The 19646-nt window shown below is 41.6% G+C and overlaps 1 protein-coding gene across 2 annotated transcripts in view; it reads left to right on the top strand.

The window, feature by feature from the left end:
* The first annotated feature begins 1115 nt into the window (after positions 1–1115).
* GIPC2 (GIPC PDZ domain containing family member 2) overlaps positions 1116–19646 on the top strand; it is a 77793-nt gene continuing 59262 nt past the window's right edge. Inside the window, exon 1 of one of the 2 annotated variants that reach the window (XM_032870184.1) lies at positions 1116–1502. In XM_032870184.1, the coding sequence (XP_032726075.1) occupies positions 1263–1502 (240 nt within the window). In that variant the 5' untranslated portion in view covers positions 1116–1262. The remainder of the gene's footprint in view (positions 1503–19646) is intronic. The other variant, XM_032870183.1, reaches the window with a different exon arrangement.

Genomic DNA, 19646 nt, shown 5'->3' on the forward strand with positions numbered 1-19646 from the left:
AGAAGTGATCAGAGTACACGCAATTTCAGTGGAGTGTGGCGGCAAAGTCTAATCAGCGAGCCTAAGAGCAAAGGGGGAAGTGAGGAAAAGCCGCTTATAATTCAAGATTATTTTTGTTTTGTTGTGAAGATGTAGCTATAGGCCATTGCAAAGGCAGGACTTGAAAACAGTGTAAAAGATTTGGGCTTCTGACCACCAGTGAGTGGCACCAGATGGGGAGAAAGGCAAGAGCCCACAGCTTAAAAACAGAGATCCTGGGGCACCTGGGTGGCTCAGTGGGTTGAGGCCTCTGCCTTCGGCTCAGGTCATGGTCTCAGGGTTCTGGCTGGGATCGAGACCCGAATCGGACTCTGCCCTGCCGGTAGCCTGCTTCCTCCTCTCTCTCTCTCTGTGCCTACTTGTGATCTCTGTCTGTCAAATGCATAAATAAAAATCTTCAAGAAAAAAAAAAAGATCCTAAAAATGGTTGAATCACTATATTGTACACCTGAAACATAACACTAGTTGTTAATTATACTGGAATTGGGAAAAAAAAAAAGATCCTAGAAGAGTGAGGAGATCAGTGCAAGGGTCAAATAAGAGATTTCTTAAGAGTTTGGAAACGGGAGGTGGGTGTAGTTATACACAGGGGTGGGGAATTGAGGGAGCTCACACATTGAACAGAACGGCTTCAATTTTCTCTGTGGAAAAAGGAGCAGGGTCCTTTGGCACCAATCTCAAAACTTTCCCTTCCAACTCTGCCATGCAGGGTGTGAGGTGCCGAGAAGACCGATGAAGGTTGACTTCTACTTAAATCCCTATCCCCAGTGGCCCCATCCTTGTGAGCGCCTACCTCAGATTCGTGAAAAGCCCCGAAAGCCCACCGTGTTTGTATTCTAAGACGTGTTCTGTAGCTTCAGCATCTTGAGGCTTTTACGGAAATAGAGCCTTTTTTTCCTTTCTTTCTTTCTTTTTTTTTTTTCCCCTTTTTTTAAGGCGAGGAGAGAAGCCGGGGAGATGAGATGCGGGAACGTGCCAACTTTTCCTCTTTGCAGGTCTCCCCGGAGGGAGGGCAGGTGGCCGCTGCTGTCCAGGTGTCCCTCCTCGCGGCGGCGGAGGGGGCCCGGACCTGGCGTGGCCGGGCGGAAGCACCTCTGCCATTGGCCCAGCGGCGGCTTTTACCTGCGCGGAGCCCGGGGGCCCGAGCTCAAAGTCCGCGACATCCTGCGGGAGAGGCAGCCGCGTCCGCAGTGCAGGTGGGCTCCCGCCCTCGGCCAGGCAAGATGCCCCTGGGGTTGCGGAGAAAGGTGAAAGCCAAGTCCAAGGAGGCCGCCCAGCTGGTGAAGGTCGAGCAGGTGGGCGCGGGCGGTTGCAGCCTTCCGGACCCCCCGCCTCCCACACGCAAGCTGGTTTTCTACACGCAGCTGGCCCACGGCAGCGCCACCGGCCGAGTGGAGAATTTCACCTGCGTCCAGGAGCTCTACGCCAAGATCGCGGGAGTGTTCGGGATCTCGGCGTCTGAGGTAAGGGCTGGGCGCCCAGGCTCTGGCTGGCGCGCGCGCCCCCCGCCCCTCCCACGTGCCGCGCTGGCTTAAGCCGGCGGGAGCTGGAGGGGCGGCGCGGCGTCTGCTTGCAGCGCCCCCGTTGAAGTGAGGAGCTGAAAGGTAAGTCCGGGACCACAGAAAGTCGCGTTCCCCGGGCCCGTGGCTTCTGGGAAACCCGGCGACTTTTCTTCCTCATGCAAATGAGTATGCTTCCCTTGTCCTGGAGTTCCTAGACGTTCCGGGCAGGAGCGCCTCCGCGGAGTGGAGATCTGACTGGGCAAGGTAACGCCCTCCGCTTCGCCTGGACTTCACTTTCCTTCCTCTGCTGGGGGAAGCATCTCCCAGGTTAAGGTAGGGAGAGAAAAGGGCCTGCTGGGTGATAGCACACCGAGGTCCCCTTAGCCCCTCAGGTGTGTTGTCTGGCCCCCAACACCAGAGCCCCCTTGGTAGTATCCCCTAGAATTTGATTATACCAAGGGTGCATAACGGAAGAGAGTTAGAGCTCACTCCTTGGGATGAGTTAACGACACGGTCAGAGGGGAAAGCGGCTCTAAATTTTACACCCTGTCCTTTAAAAGAGGCTGGACCTCGCCTTAATTAGATTGACTGCATGCGCGCCCGGAACCGAAGTTTGCTGTGGGAACGATGTGGAAAGCGCTAGTGTGCAGTCATGGGACTGCTCTGTGCTTACCCCAGCGAACTGCAGATGCAAGAGAAGCTGGCCCAAGGAAGTCTTTTGTCCACACTGGAGGAAAAGCATGAGATGTTGCCCCGGACTCCAGGGAGTGTAGGGAGCGGCTTTGGAATGACACAGCTGCACTTGGATTTCTGTTCTTTAATGCTGTTTATCAGGTCTGCTCAAGTAAAACTGAGATCGCGGCAGAATTCTAAGGGGAGGTGAGAGAGAGCTTGAAGTGTTAACCTTTTGTTCCTTCTGGGTTCCTAGGCACTGAGGGGCAAATCACAAACCCATTTTGTGAATGGTTTATGTTGACCTGGAGTAGTAACAGTATTTCACGCTCCTGTAGGACATTTCAATTCAAAAGGCACTTTCATGGGACTAATGAATGTCCTTTTCTCTAGGAGAAGCAGGTGCATGTAGGTCATTGGGTAGCTAAAGGACAGGATTTGGAGACACCTACGCCTGGATGTGAGTCCAAGTTCTACCACTTACTGGCTGTGTCGCCTTGAACAAGTTTAACTTTCCTCACTTTCAGCCATGTATAAGACAGATGAGAAGGGGGGTGCCTGGCTGGCTCAGTTGGTAGAGCCTGTGACTCTTGATCTCTGGTTGGTGAGTTCGAGCCCCACATTGGGTGTGGAGATTACTTAATCTTGAAATACGATCTTGAAAAACAAACAAACAACAACAACAAAACCCAAATGAGAACGTCTGCCTTGAAGGGTTGTAAAGACTGGAACTCATAAATAAACTTAAGAGATTGCATGGTGTATGGTCAATGCTTAACAAATTGTAATTAGTATTACTGATACCTAACAGTTAAGTGAGGAGCTGAGGTACAAAGTAATTGGGTCTTGGCCAAGGTCACATAATTAGCAAGAAAAAATCTGGAATGTTATTTAAATTTGAATATTCTGGTTTCTATGCTAAGTGAGCTTGTTAACACACTTAACTGACAACTTTAAATGTCTCTTCTATAGCCAGGGACTCCAGATTTAGTTGCTTTGTGTTAATAGCCTTCCTCATTAAGGTGCATGACTTTATTCAATCCACTTAATTCCGGAAAAAAATATTATTGATATCACTGCTTCAGAGAGGAAACAGGCTTTGAGGTTCACAAACTTTTCAAAATTATACATAGTAAGTAGCAGAGCCTGGGTTTAAACTCAGGTGTGTTTGCTTTTTGTTTTCTGACTCCAAATTCCATGAACTTCTCTTCTGTATTGTTTCCCAAGTTCTCCATGGTCTCTGGGATAGCTGGGCAACCATTTTCAGTGTTTTCACTTTCCAACACACTGAATTAGGAGATAAAATTCCGAGATAATATAATCCTGCTATATCAAACTTCATATATTTTTATAACACCAAATATATGTATTGGTATACTTATGCATGTAACCAACATTAACACAAGTTTTCTATTTGGATTAAGAATATTTAAATATATCCAAGATAAAGTATTGGTCATCATAGTATAGTATGTCCTAAATATTTCAATAGTTATTTTGAAACAAGTAACTAATTAAAACCATTTCTCGTGTCATTCCCCCAGCAAGGGGAATTACAGTATAAACTTTTGAGCTGTCAGTGAGAACAAAACAAATTTCCCCCCTTTAATAGTTTCAGTAGAGTATTAGCTCAGAATTCCTGCCTTTTTTTCTAGAGCAGTGGCTTTAGGATTATAAATAGCTCTGTATAGAATTGAACCTTCTTTCCTAAGGGGGAGAGGAAAAGGGAAGGGCTTGGCCTGACCTGATTTCAGGTGGGGCAGATATACTGGGAGTTCATAATGTGCCCATGACCGTACTAGGCATGTAAATAAGTTTGCAGCATGGTCGTTCCATCCTCACCATAGCACCGAGGTTGGGGTTCTTTTCACTTTATAAAGCTAAGTGAGGCTCTGAGAAGTTAAGTAGCTTGCCCAGAGTCACTGAGCAGGTATGGGGCAGGGTCAGGATTTGAATGCAGGTTTCCTGGTTCCAAGTCTATTACATTGCAGCTATGAGGTTCTAGGTAACTGCATTCAAATTTCAAATACAAACCCAGGAAAACGTTTTTAAAACAAAGGGTCTTTTCAGTTAAAGCCTCAGACCCCACCACAAAAATATTGCCTCAAAAAATGCTGTTGTGGGGACTCCTGGGTGGCTCAGTTGGTTAAGCAGCTGCCTTCGGCTCAGGTCATGATTCCAGCATCCTGGGATCGAGTCCCACATCGGGTTCCTTGCTCGGCAGGGAGCCTGCTTCTCCCTCTGCCTCTGCTGCCACTCAGCCTGCCTGTGCTCGCTCGCGCACTCGCGCGCTCTCTCTCTGGCAAAAACTATGACCCATTAGTTTTTGTGAAACTAATGCGGGTTTCACCTATTTCAAGGTCCCTGAAGGAGGAAACTAAGGAAACTATAAATCTAGGCTCTGAATCACTTTCAGGGTGCAGCCTGTGATCATTACCTTGAAACAGATGGCTAATTATGCAGAAATCCCTTTGAGCTGGTACTTTTTTCTAAACAACTAAATGAACAATTCAGCAAAAAGAACAAAGTAAATCTTGGTTAAAAGAGCGGTTAATTTCTGTAAGTGCAGGGACACTTTTACAAAAGTTTGATACCATTTTTAAAAATATTCAGGTTATACAAGGGAATTGAGCATTACATTCTTGAGCTTCAGTAGTAACATTTACTGAAGGGGCATTCTGAATATGTGACCACTGTGATTGACAGTAGATGGTGCCGTGACATGTTTTCTTAGTTCCCTATTATGTGGAACGACTGTAGAAAACAGTAATTCGAACAAGCTTTTAAGAAAATCAGTTTTGTAGTTCGATACCTCACATGTCCAAGAAATGAAAGCTCAGTGTCTTTAAAGATTTAAGAAATTATTGGGATTCCTGGGTGACTCAGTTGGTTAGGTGTCTGACTTTGGCTCAGGTCATGATCCCAGGACCCTGGGATGGAATCCCACATTGGGCTCCTTGCTCGTCGGGGATCCTGCCTCTCTCCCTGCTTGTGCATGCTTGTGTGCTCACTCTCTCTGACAAATAAAATCCTTAAAATTTCCTTTGACTTGGTTGTATTCGTTCATTTATGTATAATACTAGTTCATTGACTGAATGGGTCAAGCAAATGTAGCCTCTTCTTTCTCAATACATAAAGCCGTCCAAAAAAACTAGTATTCTTGGGAAGATCAGATTTTAATTTTGAGAACTGTGATTTTTAATTTCAAGCTTTATATGCAGTAGTTTATAAATAAGTTATACTGTGATTTCTCTCAACAAAACAGCTCTTCCCTTTTCACCTGCCCCATCTCCTGCTATTTCTCCTTTTTCTAGCAAAACTCACAAGTTGTTGTCTCCACTGAGACCTATCAAATCTTTTCTATTTGATCAGAACTCTATGATAGCTCCCTATCTCACTTACAGCAAAAGCCAAAATCTTACAATGGGCTATAGGCCATGTTGCCTCTCTAATACCCTTATTCCTCCTGTTCCAGCCAGTGTGGCCTAGCCATTCCTTGAACTCTGGAGCCTTGGGGCTGTTGTCTTTACCAGGACTTCTTCCTGCAGAATGCAGTTCCTTCTTTAAGACTACTTGAATCTCCCCTTCTCCGGCTGGTACTGATCATCCCATTTAAAATTCCCCTCCTCAGTTAATTTTCCTGCATAGCATACTCACATCCTATGTATATGTAACTGATTTGTCTTTTTCTTCTCCCATGTAGTAGAATATAAGCTCCACAAAGGCAAGGATTTTGTCTATATTTTTTTTTTTTTTACTGATACAGCCCCAAAGGGCCTAGAACTCTACCTAAAACTTGATTGGAGCTCAAGTATTCATTGAATTAAAAAAATCTTCACACAGTAGTTAAAATCCTGTAGCTTCAGTATGCAGCTTTAGTACCAGTTACAATAATGATATCTTTTTTTTTTTTTTTAAGATTTTATTTATTTATTTGACAGAGATCACAAGTAGGCAGAGAGGCAAGCAGAGAGAGAGGGAGAAGCAGGCTCCCCGCTGAGCAGGGAGCCCAATGCGGGGCTCGATCCCAGAACCCTGAGATCATGTCCTGAGCTGAAGGCAGAGGCTTAACCCACTGAGATACCCAGGTGCCCCACAATAATGATATCTTTTGTAGATGTTAACTTTTCCTACTGCCGTGTGAAGAAAGACTAGCTTTTGATGGCGGTAGGAATGAGGAGCATCATTTGTACTTTGAAGAGGATGGGGAGTAAGAGGGTGAAGTATGGACACTGACTAGAAAGTATGGAAATGAAGATTTTTATGCATTTCTTGTATCTCTAAAAATTGCAGAAATTATGAAGTTGGAGGCTCTGTTTACAAGCAGAATTCCTTCCTAGCTGAAATAGTGTATGGGAGCTGCCTTGTAAAGGTTCCCAGAAACTGCTTCCTTTTGTTTCCAAGTTGCTGGCATCTGTGCTGAGCTCTTGTGAAAGTCAATATTCTGTACTTATGTGGCACTTCTGGAGAACATGAACTGTACTGCGGACTTTATCATTTCCCAGCAATTCAGCTAACTGGCTAGTGGAACCATGCCTTTCTGCTTCACAAATGCGAAATCCAGGAAGACTAGAGCAGAATGAGCTTCACTGACTTGCATATGGTCCCTCCTAGGAATAACAACAAACATACCAAATGAAGGAATTTGGGAATCCAGTGTGAATTTTTACCATTGAGCTATGAGAACTGTGAAACAAGCCCAACAGAACTGAATAAAAGAGTGTAAGAGTGAGAAAAGCAGCCCCTGCCATCTGGGAGCTGGCTTGACACTCACAGGTAGGAGTTGGCTTTCTCCTTTTGGGCATAAATGGTATCACAGAACATCAAAATCAGATAAGATCACTCTGTGACTGATCGGGCAAGTCAAAAGTAAGACTACCCTGGGGGTGCCTGGCTGGCTCAGTTGGAAGAGCATGTGACTCGATCTTGAGGCTGTAAGTTCAAGCCCCAAGTTGTGTGTAAAGATTACTTTAAAAGAAAATCTTGGGGTGCCTGGCTGGCTCAGTTGGAAGAGCATGTGACTCTTGATCTCAGGTCTGTGAGTTTGAGCCCCACATTGAGTATAGAGATGACCTAAATAAAACTTAAAAATCTTAAAACAGAAACCAGAAACATCACTCTGGAATCCTGTCTGGACAGAAACCAAAACATGAACATTGTTCACACCTCAAAAATGACCAGATTCGCACCCCTTTTCCCCCAGACCAGGTGACTGATAAAATCACTGCTGTTCCTTCCATAATTCTAGCTTTTAGCTTTGATAACTTCTCCCACCTTACTAAGATAGTCCTAGAATTGCCCCACCTCCTGATGCTAACCTATCCAGGGCAAACCCATGTTTCCTTGCATGTACTCCCAAGTCCGTCCTTTCTTTTTTTTTTCCCAAGTCCTTTCTAGCATCCCCTTACTCAGACCCCTCTGTGGTTCTCCATGGCATGCTGTCTCCCTTGATGCTAGGAACAGTAAACTAGAGGTGAGAAATCCTGGTGATCCTTGGCTGGAGGGCGTTGACAGTTGTTATTGTTGGATTATTACAATGGTGCCTCAAAAGAAGCACCCTGATATGATTTTCCTGATCCTACCCATCTTCTATTTTATATTTTGATGGTCTGAGCATACCTATTAGAAACCTTCAGAGCTCCCAGTTACTCCCTGTCTTATTCCTTGTTGGCTGCTATAACAAAATCACTGTCTGGATAGCTTCCCCCCCCCCAAAGATTTTATTTATTTATTGTTAGAGAGAGCGAGTGTGAGCACAGGCAGACAGAGTGGTAGGCAGAGGCAGAGGGAGAAGCAGGCTCCCCGCCGAGCAAGGCTCCCAATGTGGGACTTGATCCCAGGATGCTGGGATCATGACACTGGGATCATGACCTGAGCCTCATTAACCAACTGAGCCACCCAGGCGTCCCTGTCTGGATAGCTTTTAAACAACACAAATTTATTGCTAACATTTCTAGAGCCTGGTGCATGACCACCTTCTGGTAATGCCCTCTCCTGGTTCATTGTTGGCACCTTCTTGCTGTGTCCCCACATGGTGGGTAGGAACTGGTAATCTCTCTGGAACTTCTGGTAAGGCACTGATTCCATTCACGAGGTCCACCCTCCGGCTTAAGCAACTTCTAAAGGCCCTACCTAATAATGCTGTCACCTGTGGGGATTCAACATTTGATTTTGGAGGGAAACACAAATATTCAGATGAAAGAACTTACAAATAACCCCCACTAGCTAAACAATGTCTCCTATTCCTCCCTCTTGAGTTCTGTCCTGTGCCTGCTTCTCCGATCTCCTCTTCTAACCATCCCCTCTTTCTCTGTGCCTTTTCTCATACTGTTCTCATTTTTTTAAAGTAGGCTGCATGCTGGGTGTGGGCTTGAACTCATGACCCTGAGTTCAAGACTTGAGTTGAGATTGAGTTGGATGTTTAACTGACTAAGCCTTCTCATTTCTGGTAGACTATTCACCTTTCCAGTCTTAACTGCCACCTCTTCCAAGAAGCCTTCCTTGTGAATCTCTCAGTCTAGATTAGTTATAATATCCACTGTTGCATGATTTTAGCCTAGCATTAGCACACTGAATTGAATTTAGTTATTCCTCTCTTCCTCTCCCAGGATGGTTGGGGGAGGGAGGGCTTGGACTTTTTCTTTTTCTTTTCATTTCTTTTTTTTGTTTGTTTGTTTCTTAAGTCCTGTCTCTACAGTAGCTAGATGGTTACCTGCCCCATGGAAGTCTGATAAATAAAATTAAATGACTGAATGGTGGATACAGTAGGAGCTGAAGATGGAGATGATGAGACTATAAACATCCTTGAAGCTGTATAGATTTTATTCTATAAGCAATGAGAAGAACTCAGATGTTTTTCAGCAGAGGAATGATCACTGACTTCTGTTTATATAAAGTAGAAATACAATTTACCATTCATTTGCTGTTTGTCTTGCAAATGTTTGTAAGTTGAAAATGATAGTATTTTCTGGAATCGTACAGTACCAGCTGATAAATTCTAATATGATCATTATGTTTGCTATCTCTCATGGGCACCATTTTTTTTTAAAGCTTCATTTTTAGATTAAAAACTGGAAACAAAAATCACTAACTTATTTTGAGAAGTGGGAGAGTGTAAGTAGCTGCCTTGTAGACCTCACTGCTATCAGGAAGATAAGAAATGAATAAAACTGTTGACTTTTGCTGGAAATCCCCTGAAGTTAGTATGTGAACAATCCTAGAGTAAAGTCTGAAACCCTGAGCAGAGGCCAACCACTCCCAGCGTGCTATGTCAGAGGCTGATAGCTGGCCTCTGCCTTCTTTCACTCCCTCCCACCACTCCCATTCTGAGTGGACATGAAAGGCTCTTGCAAATTGCAAGAGATGGAACACTCCGATTACCTTAGGCAATTTGTATGTATGTATTTGTTTGTATCAGGTTGTATATAGGAAGGTAAAGAAGCTCAGGACAGCTTCTGTAGGTGGGTAGTCCCTTTCCATGCACAACTGTAGGATCATTCATGCTGACCAGGTGAAAGCAGTAGCTTTAGACTTTGAAGAACCAAGAGCAAGTCTGTTTGTCCTTCACCTTCCATTTTAGCTTCTCTTTCTCTCTCCCTCTCCCCCCACATCTCTTCTTGACTGATGAATGCCTCTTATCCTTTTGATTTTGCTCCTTTTATGTCCTGTTGTCTCATCTGTGTCTTTGTTTTGTTACTGCTCTACTTTCTGTGCCCCATTGTGTCTCAAATTCAGACTCCCTGAGAGTGAGTCTCTGTGTTGGCAAGTCTGTGTACAGAACAGGTAGGACAGGACCTGTGAGCCTGTGGATCAGGGGCTCATCTCTGGTCCAGCCTGTAAGGCATGTGGAACAAAAAGCAGGTGAGCGGTACTTAAGGAGTCATGCTGGAAACCTATGGCCATCCATAAGTGGTGGTTAAGAGACTCAAGAACTCAAGCATTCAAAAAGTGTTTTTGCTATTCTATTAAAAAAAAAAATCTCCCTGGAAATAAAGAACATGTAGAGGAACAGTTTCAATTGTTTCTCTCTCTCTTTTAACTACTACTACTGTTTTCATTTTATTAAGTAAACTCTACCTCCATCATGGGGCTTGAACTCATGATCTCCGAGATTGAGTCACTTGCTCTACAGACTGAGACAGCTGTGTACCCCTCAACTCTTTTTTTTTAATGGCTAAAATCCAGGATAATCCTGTAGATCATCTCCATCTATAAAAGTCACAGATTCTTAAAATGTAGTGTTAAATTTATGAGGCCTTAAAGGGATGTACAGTAACAAGGCTGAGGAAATGATAATTTTGTTTCTATTCTTGAGACAACTCACATATCCACATACTGCATTAATATAGTAGTAGTTTCTGTGATTGGCATTAACACTATGTCCTTGATGACCCAGTGCCAGAATCTTAATTTAACATCTTGTGGCTTCTCACATTTGGTACTAACAGTTTGTTCTGGGTGTGGCTGGGTATTAGGGGCTGGTCATGATTCCTGTTACTTTCTTCTGTTTTCTTTATACTTCCCCCTTCCTGTCTTAATTTTCCTGTCTTCATGTGGAGGTGTGTGGGGGAAAGGGAAACATATTTTGAACTAAGAAGGGAATTTTTGTTGAATATCTACCCTTACCATTTAACCCATGCCATCCTATGGGAAATGACAGTTCCTACCCAGAGCCTTAGAGATGGCTACAATCCGTAGATGAGGCAACTGGAGCTCAGAGCAAAAGTAAACTATTCAAGTCATGCAGTCTAAAGGGATGTCTTTGATCTTAGGTTTGTCTGACCCCAAAACCCATACCTTTTCCTTTTATACAGTGGTTCTTAACCTTGTTGGACTTGAAGTAACACCCTTTTTATTACTGTGAAATAAAATTTTACCAACCTATACACATAATTGAAAAAATTATATTAAATCTAATATTTATTTTTAGAGCGAGCATGCACACATGCCTGCAGGGGATGGGGAGGGGCAGAGGGGGAGAGAGAGACTCTCCAGCAGACTCCCCACCGAGTGTGGAGCCCCATGCAGGGCTTGATCTCATGACCCTGAGATCATGACCTGAGTGAGCCAAAATCAAGAATCGGATGCTTAACTAACTGAGCCACCCTGGTGCCCCTTAACTCTAATATTAAAAACAAATATGGATTTCAGTATGGGGAAAACTACCACAGAAGACCTAATGGAGCAGTTAGGTGCTTGTATCTACTTTTAGTGAATAAGTTTGGATTTAAAGAATAAGACAATATTCAACTGAATGTTTTGACTTTCTTTATATAACATGTAAAGAAATAAGGGATCAATGATATTTGTTGATGTTTGTAAAATTACTGTAATGTAACAATAGGCATAGATTGATATTTGACTTTTTAACATAAAATGTTACGTGAATAGCATTGTTGTGAGTGCCTTGGTTTTCTAAAATGATAAACCGTGCTTGGTAAAGTTCAGCACAAACAGGTTAAGTCTTTTCCTTGATTTACATGGTAATTATAGTCTAGGAAAGTGATAACCAAAAATACTTCAGCTCTAACACACCTAGGGTTTAGGCTTAAATAAATCTTTGTTTGTATTCCTCTCCCCAAAGTGAATGTCTGGGGGGACATTTAAAAATCATGTGGAATGCCAAACAGTTCTTAACTGAGCTGGGCTTCTCTGTTAGAGTTCATACAGTATCCCTACATCAGCCCCTGTCGCCTAGATGCCAGCAGGGTCACACAATCATTTTAACAACCAAAAAGGCCTCCACAAAATTTCAGATTGTTTCATTAGGGGCCCAAATCCCCCCTTCCCACCAACAACATTGCTTTATAACCAGCGCTTGAGATAAAGTACTTGCTCTACGTGTGAAGTTAGGTGCTAAGGGGGAAAAAAGTGGGAAAGCAAGAAGGGAAAAACCAGCAGAAAGACCTGTTGGTTTTATATGTTCAGTTTTAGGATTAATCTTATAGGATTGTAATTATGTAGAGTGGAGAGTGGTTTGTTAGATTTGTAACATTTTAGGCTTTTATATCTTATTTTTTTTCAAAGATTATTTATTTATTTATTTGACAGACAGATCACAAGCAGGCAGAGAGGCAGGCAGAGGGAGAGGAAGGGAAGCAGGCTCCCCGCAGAGAGCCCGATGTGGGGCTTGATCTCAGGACCCCGGGACCATGACCTGAGCCGAAGGCAGAGACTTTAACCCACTGAGCCACCCTGGTGCCCGTAGCCTTTTATATCTTAAAGCAACATATGTTGCTGTGGCTTTTTGAAGGGTTCATAGAATCCTTTGAAAGACAGGGAGTCAAGGTGGCATGATAGAAAAGCTTTCAGGACCGTACAGTGGGGGGTGGGTTTCAGGGTGGTATGGTGTGCCCTGGGTTTGACTCCTGGAGATGCCACCTTCTAGCCTAAATTTTCTCACTGGCAAAATGTACAAATAATACCTGCTTTTTGTGATTTGTTGTAAGAGTTGAATGAAATAGCACATTAGGTATCTTCTTTTCCTTAAACAAGATACTTTTTTTTTTTTTAACAACTCTTTGGAGATATATATATATATATATATTGATATTTATATATATATATATATATTTATAACTCTTTGGATACTTTTTTTAATTTTTAAATTTTTCTCTTCTAGACCTATACATTTAAAAAAATATTTTTATTAACATATAATGTATTATTTGCCCCAGGGGTACAGGTCTGTGAATCATTAGGCTTCCACATTTCACAGCACTCACCATAGCACATACCCTCCTCAATGTCCACAACCCAACCAACCTCTCCCTACCTCCCAACCCCAGCAACCCTCAGTTTGTTTCCTGAGATTAAGAATCTCTTAGGTTTGTATCCCTCCTGATCCTGTCTTGTTTCATTTTTTCCTTCCCTACCCACTAAACCCCCTGCCCTGCCTCTCAAATTCCTCATATCAGAGAGATCATATGATAATTGTCTTTCTCTGATTGACTTATTTTGCTCAGCATAATACCCTCTAGTTCCATCCACGTCGTTGCAAATGGCAAGATTTCATTTCTTTTGATGGCTGTGTAGTATTCCATTGTATATATGTACTACATCTTCCTTTTCCATTCATCTGTTGATGGACATCTAGGTTCTTTCCATAGTGGGCTATTGTGGACATTACTGCTATAAACTTTCTGGTACGCATGCCCCTTCGGATCACTACATTTGTATCTTTAGGGTAAATACCCAGTAGTGTGATTGCTGGGTCATAGGATAGCTCTATTTTCAACTCTTTGAGGAACCTCCATGCTGTTTTCCAGAGTGGTAGCACCAACTTGCATTCCCACCAACAGTGCAGGAAGGTTCCCCTTTCTCTGCATCCTCAGCAACATTTGTCATTTCCTGACTTGTTAATTTGAGCCATTCTGACTGGTGTGAGGTGGTATCTCATTGTGGTTTTGATTTTTATTTCCCTGATGCTGAGTGATGCTGAGCGCTTTTTCATGTGTCTGTTGGCCATCTGGCTGTCTTCTTTGCAGAAATGTCTGTTCATGTTTTCTGCCCATTTCTTGATTGGATTATTTGTTTGTTTGTCTTTTTGGATTATTTGTTCTTTGGGTGTTGAGTTTGATAAGTTATTTATAAATTTCGGATACAAGTCCTTCTGATATGTCATTTGCAAATATCTTCTCCCATTCTGTCAGTTGTTTTTTGGTTTTGTTGACTATTTCCTTTGTTGTGCAAAAGCTTTTGATCTTGATGAAGTCCCAGTAGTTCATTTTTGCCCTTGCTTCCCTTGCCTTTGGTGATGTTTCTAGGAAGAAGTTGCTGCAGCTGAGATCGAAGAGGTTTCTGCTCTGTGTTCTCCTCAAGGATTTTGATGGATTGCTGTCTCACATTGAGGTCTTTCATCCATTTTCAGTCAATTTTTGTGTGTGGTGTAAGGAAATGGTCCAGTTTCATTTTCTGCATGTGGATGTCCAATTTTTCCCAACACCATTTGTTGGAAAGGCTGTCTTTTTTCCATTGGACGTTCTTTCCTGCTTTGTTGAAGATTAGTTGAGCATAGAGTTGAGGGTCCATTTCTGAGCTCTCTATTCTGTTCCATTGATCTATGTGTCTGTTTTTGTGCCAGTACCATACTATCTCGATGACAGCTTTGTAATAGAGCTCGAAGTCTGGAATTGTGATGCCACCAACTTTGGCTTTCCTTTTCAACATTCCTCTGGCTATTCAGGGTCTTTTCTGGTTCCATATAGATTTGAGGATTATTTGTTCCATTTCTTTGAAAAACGTTGATGGTATTTTGATAAGGATTGCATTAAATGTGTAGATTGCTTTTGGTAGCATAGACATTTTTACAGTATGTGTTCTTCCAATCCATGGGTATGGAACGTTTTTCCATTTCTTTGTGTCTTGCTCAATTTCTTTCATGAGTACATTATAGTTTTCTGAGTACAGATTCTTTGCCTCTTTGGTTAGGTTTATTCCTATGTATCTTATGGCTTTGGATGCAGTTGTAAACAGGATTGCTGTTGGTGTGTAGAAATACAACTGATTTCTGTGCATTGATTTTATATCCTGAGACTTTACTGAATTCCCGTATGAGTTCTAGCAGTTTTGTAGTGGAGCCTTTTGGGTTTTCCACATAAAGCATCACATCATCTGCAAAGAGTGAGAGTTTGACTTCTTTGCTGATTTGGATGCCTTTTATTTCTTTTTGTTGTCTGATTGCTGAGGCTAGGATTTCTAGTACTATGTGGAATAGCAGTGGTGATTATGGGCATCCCTGTTGTGTTCCTGACCTTAGGGAAAAAGCTCTCAGTTTTTCCCCATTGAGAATGATATTTGCTGTGGGTTTTTCATAGATGGCTTTGATGATATTGAGGTATATACCCTCTATCCCTACACTTTGAAGAGTTTTGATCAAGAAAGGATGCTGTACTTTGTCAAATGCTTTTTCAGCATCTATTGAGAGTATCATATGGTTCTTGTTCTTTCTTTTATTAATGTATTGTATCACATTGATTGATTTATGGATGTTGAACCAAGCTTGCAGCCCAGGAATAAATCCCACTAGGTCTTGGTGAGTAATCCTTTTAATGTACTGTTGGATCCTATTGGCTAGTATTTTGGTGAGAATTTTCACATCTGTGTTCATCAGGGATATTGGTAATTATCCTTTTTGGTGAGGTCTTTATCTGGTTTTGGGATCAAGGTAATGCTGACTTCATAAAATGAGTTTGAAGGCTTTCCTTCCATTTCTATTTTTTGGAACAGTTTCAGAAAAGTAGGTATTAATTCTTCCTTAAATGTTTGGTAGAATTCCCCTGGTAAGCCATCTGGCCCTAGGCTCTTGTTTGTTGGGAGATTTTTGATGACCACTTCAATCTTCTTACTGGTTATGGGTCTCTTCAGGTTTTTTATTTCTTCCTGGTTCCATTTTGGTAGTTTATATGTCTCCAGGAATGCATCCATTTCTTCCAGATTGTCAAATTTGCTGGCATATAGTTGCTCACAATATGTTCTTATAATTGTTTGTATTTCCTTGGTGTTGGTTGTGATCTCTTCTCTTTCATTCATGATTTTATTAATTTGGGTCCTTTCTCTTTTCGATAAGTCTGTCTAGGGGTTTATCAATTTTATTAATTCTTTCAAGGAACCAGCTCCTAGTTTTGTTCATTTGTTCTACTGTTCTTCTGGTTTCTATTCCATTGATTTCTGCTCTGATTTTTATGATTCTCTTCCCCTCCTGGGTTTAGGCTTTCTTTGCTGTTCTTTCTCCAGCTCCTTTAGGTATAGGGTTAGGTTGTATACTTGAGACCTTTCTTGTTTCTTGAGAAAGGCTTGTATCACTATATACTTTCCTCTCAGGACTGCCTTTGTTGTGTCCCAAAGATTTTGATCAGTTGTGTTTTCATTATCATTTGTTTCCATGAATTTTTACAATTCTTCTTTAATTTCCTGGTTGACCCATTCATTCTTTAGTAGAGTGCTCTTTAGTTTCCATGTATTTGGGTTCTTTCCAAATTTCCTCTTGTGATTGAGTTCTAGCTTCAGAGCATTGTGGTCTGAAAATATGCAGGGAATGATCCCAGTCTTTTGGTACTGATTGAGACCTGATTTGTGACCCAGGATGTGATCTATTCTGGAGAATGTTCCATGTGCACTAGAGAAGAATGTGTATTTTGTTGCTTTGGGATGGAATGTTCTGAATATATCTGTGATGTCCATCTGGTCCAGTGTGTCATTTAAAGCCCTTATTTCCTTGTTGATCTTTTGCTTGGATGAGCTGTCCATTTCAGTGAGGGGAGTGTTAAAGTCCCCTACTATTATTGTATTATTGTCGATGTGTTTCTTTGATTTTCTTATTAATTGGTTTATGTAATTGGCTGCTCCTGTGTTAGGGGCATAGATATTTAAAATTGTTAGATCTTCTTATTGAATAGATCTTTTAAGTATGATATAGTGTCCTTCCTCATCTCTTATTATAGTCTTTGGCTTAAAATCTAATTGATCTGATGTAAGGATTGCCTCCCCAGCTTTCTTTTGATGTCCATTAGCATGGTCAATTGTTTTCCACCCCCTCACTTTAAATCTGGAGGTGTCTTTGGGTCTAAAATGAGTTTCTTGTAGACAGCATATCGATGGATCTTGTTTTTTTCTCCATTCTGGTACGCTTTGTCTTTTGATTGGGGTATTTGGCCCATTTACGTTCAGGGTAACTATTGAAAGATATGAATTTAGTGCCATTGTATTACCTGTAAGGTGACTGTTACTGTATATTGTCTCTGTTCCTTTCTGGTCTACTACTTTTAGGCCCTCTCTTTGCTTAGAGGACTCCTTTCAATATTTCCCTAGGGCTGGTTTGGTATTTGCACTTCTTTTAATTTTTGTTTGTCCTGGAAGCTTTTTATCTTTCCTTCTTTTCTCTCTCTCTCTTTTTTTTTTAAGATTTTATTTATTTGACAGAGAAAGATCACAAGTAGGCAGAGAAGCAGGCAGAGAGAGAGAGAGAGAGAGAGAGAGGAGGAAGCAGGCTCCCTGCCGAGCAGAGAGCCTGATGTGGGGCTCGATCCCAGGACCCTGAGACCATGACCTGAGCCGAAGGCAGAGGTCTAACCCACTGAGCCACCCAGGCACCCCTTTCCTTCTATTTTCAGTGACAGCCTAGCTGGATATAGTATTCTTGGCTGCATATTTTTCTCATTTAGCACTCCAAATATATCATGCCAGAACTTTCTGGTCTGCCAGGTCTCTTGGATAAGTCTGCTGCCAGTCTAATATTTCTACCATTGTATGTTACAGACTTCTTGTCCAGAGCTGCTTTCAGGATTTTCTTTTTGTCACTAAGTCTTGTAAGTTTTACTATGAGATGATGGAGTGTGGACCTATTTTTATTGATTTTTGAAGGGGATTCTCTCTGCTTCCTGGATTTTGATCCTTGTTCCAGTTGCCATATTAGGGAAATTTTCTACTATAATTTGCTCCAATATACATTCTGTATATCTCTCTCTTTCTTCTTTTGGGATCCTAATTATTCTAATATTGTTTCCTCTTATGGTATCATTTATCTCTTGAATTCTCCCCTCCTGGTCCAGTAGTTGTTTGTCTCTCTTTTGTTTAGCTTCTTTATTCTCCATCATTTGGTCTTCTATATCACTAATTCTCTCTTCTTCTTCATTTATCCCTGCAGTAAGAACCTCCATTTTTATTTATTTATTTATTTATTTATTTATTTATTTATTTGACAGAGAGAGATCACAAGTAGAGAGGCAGGCAGAGAGAGAGAGAGAGAAGCAGGCCCCCTGCTGAGCAGAGAGCCCAATGCGGGACTCGATCCCAGGACCCTGAGATCATGACCTGAGCCAAAGGCAGCGGCTCAACCCACTGAGCCACCCAGGCGCCCAAGAACCTCCATTTTTGATTGCACCTCATTAATAGCTTTTTTGATTTCAACTTGTTTAGATTTTAGTTCTTTTATTTCTCCAGAAAAGGATTTTATTTATCCAGAAAGGGATTCTATAATATCTTCCATGCCTTTTTTGAGTCCAGCTAGCAGTTTGGTAATCATCATTCTAAATTCTAGTTCTGACACATACCAATGTTTGTATTGATTAGGTCCCTAGCCATCAGTACTGCCTCTTGTTCTTTTTTTTTTTTTTTTCTTTCTTTTGGTTGTTTTTTTTTTTTTTTTTTATGGTGAGTTTTTTTGCCTTGTCATTTTATCCAGATAAGAATATATGTACAAGGGAATAAAATAGTAAAAGGGTAGCAATGACCCCAGGAAAATATACACTAACCAAATCAGAAGTGATCAGAAACCAGGCAGAGAAGAAGGGGGGAAAACTAAAAAAATAAAAAATAATAAAATATATATATTAGACTGGTGAATAGAAAATCAAGAGCTACCCTCTTGATTTTGGGTGTATTCTGGTCTCTTAGAAGAAACTACCTCTGAAAATTTTAAAGAAATAAAAACTTACATTTGTATACAAAAATAAGGGTAAGCATGATGAAGGGATGAAATATGACTGTAAAGATGAAAATTTAAAAAGATTCTAAAAAAGGAATTGATAAATTGTTTGGAAAAAGAAAAAAATTAAAGAGGAGAGAATGTGATCAGGCTGGAGACTAGAACAAAGTCATGCACTAGATTTCAGGTAGATTTGATCTATTAGAAGAAATTGTATCCCACTATTTAAAAAAAAACCTATACGTATGCAAAAAATAAGGTTAAATACAATGAAGGGATAAAAGATGACTATAACAATGAAAATTAAAAAAATTGTTTTTAGATTTTATTTATTTATTTGACAGAGAGCACAAGTAGGCAGAGAGGCAGGCAGAGAGAGAAGGGGGGAAGCAGGCTCCCTGCTGGAGCAGAGAGCCCGATGCAGGACTTGATCCCAGAATCGTGGGATCACAAAGGCAGTGGCTTTGGCGGTGGCCAAAGGCAGTGGCTCAACCCACTGAGCTACCCAGGTGACCTAAAAATATATTTTTAAAAGGTTTGTTAAGATAAAATTCTTAAAAAAACATTAAAAGTGGAAAGAGGAGAAGTTAAAAAAATGGAATAAGAAAAAAATAAAATTAAATAATTTAACTTTGCAAGACTAAAAGATCATGGGGAAAAAAGTCATGAATTCTGTGTGTTGCTTTCCTCTTGCTCTGGAGTTCCGCAGTTCTCATTGATCATGTTCTTGCTAATATTCTGGGGGAGGGGCCTGTTGCAGTGATTCTCAGATGTTTTTACTCAAGGCGGAGTTGCACTGCCATTGCCAGGGGCCAGGCCAAGTAATCTGCTTAGGTTTGCTCTTGGAGCTTTTGTTCCTTGAACACTTTCCATAGAGTTTTAGAGGATGGTAATGAAAATGGTGGCCTCCCAATCTCCAGCCCGGAGGACCTGAGAGCTCAGGGCCCCAATCTTCAGTGCGCCTTCAGAGAAAAGCAGTCAATCCCTCCCATCTTCCTGGTCTCCGGCCG

This window comes from Lontra canadensis, unplaced genomic scaffold (genome assembly GCF_010015895.1).
Source record: "Lontra canadensis isolate GAN:19392208 unplaced genomic scaffold, GSC_riverotter_1.0 scaffold40, whole genome shotgun sequence".
In the NCBI taxonomy this organism is placed as follows: Eukaryota; Metazoa; Chordata; class Mammalia; order Carnivora; family Mustelidae; genus Lontra; species Lontra canadensis.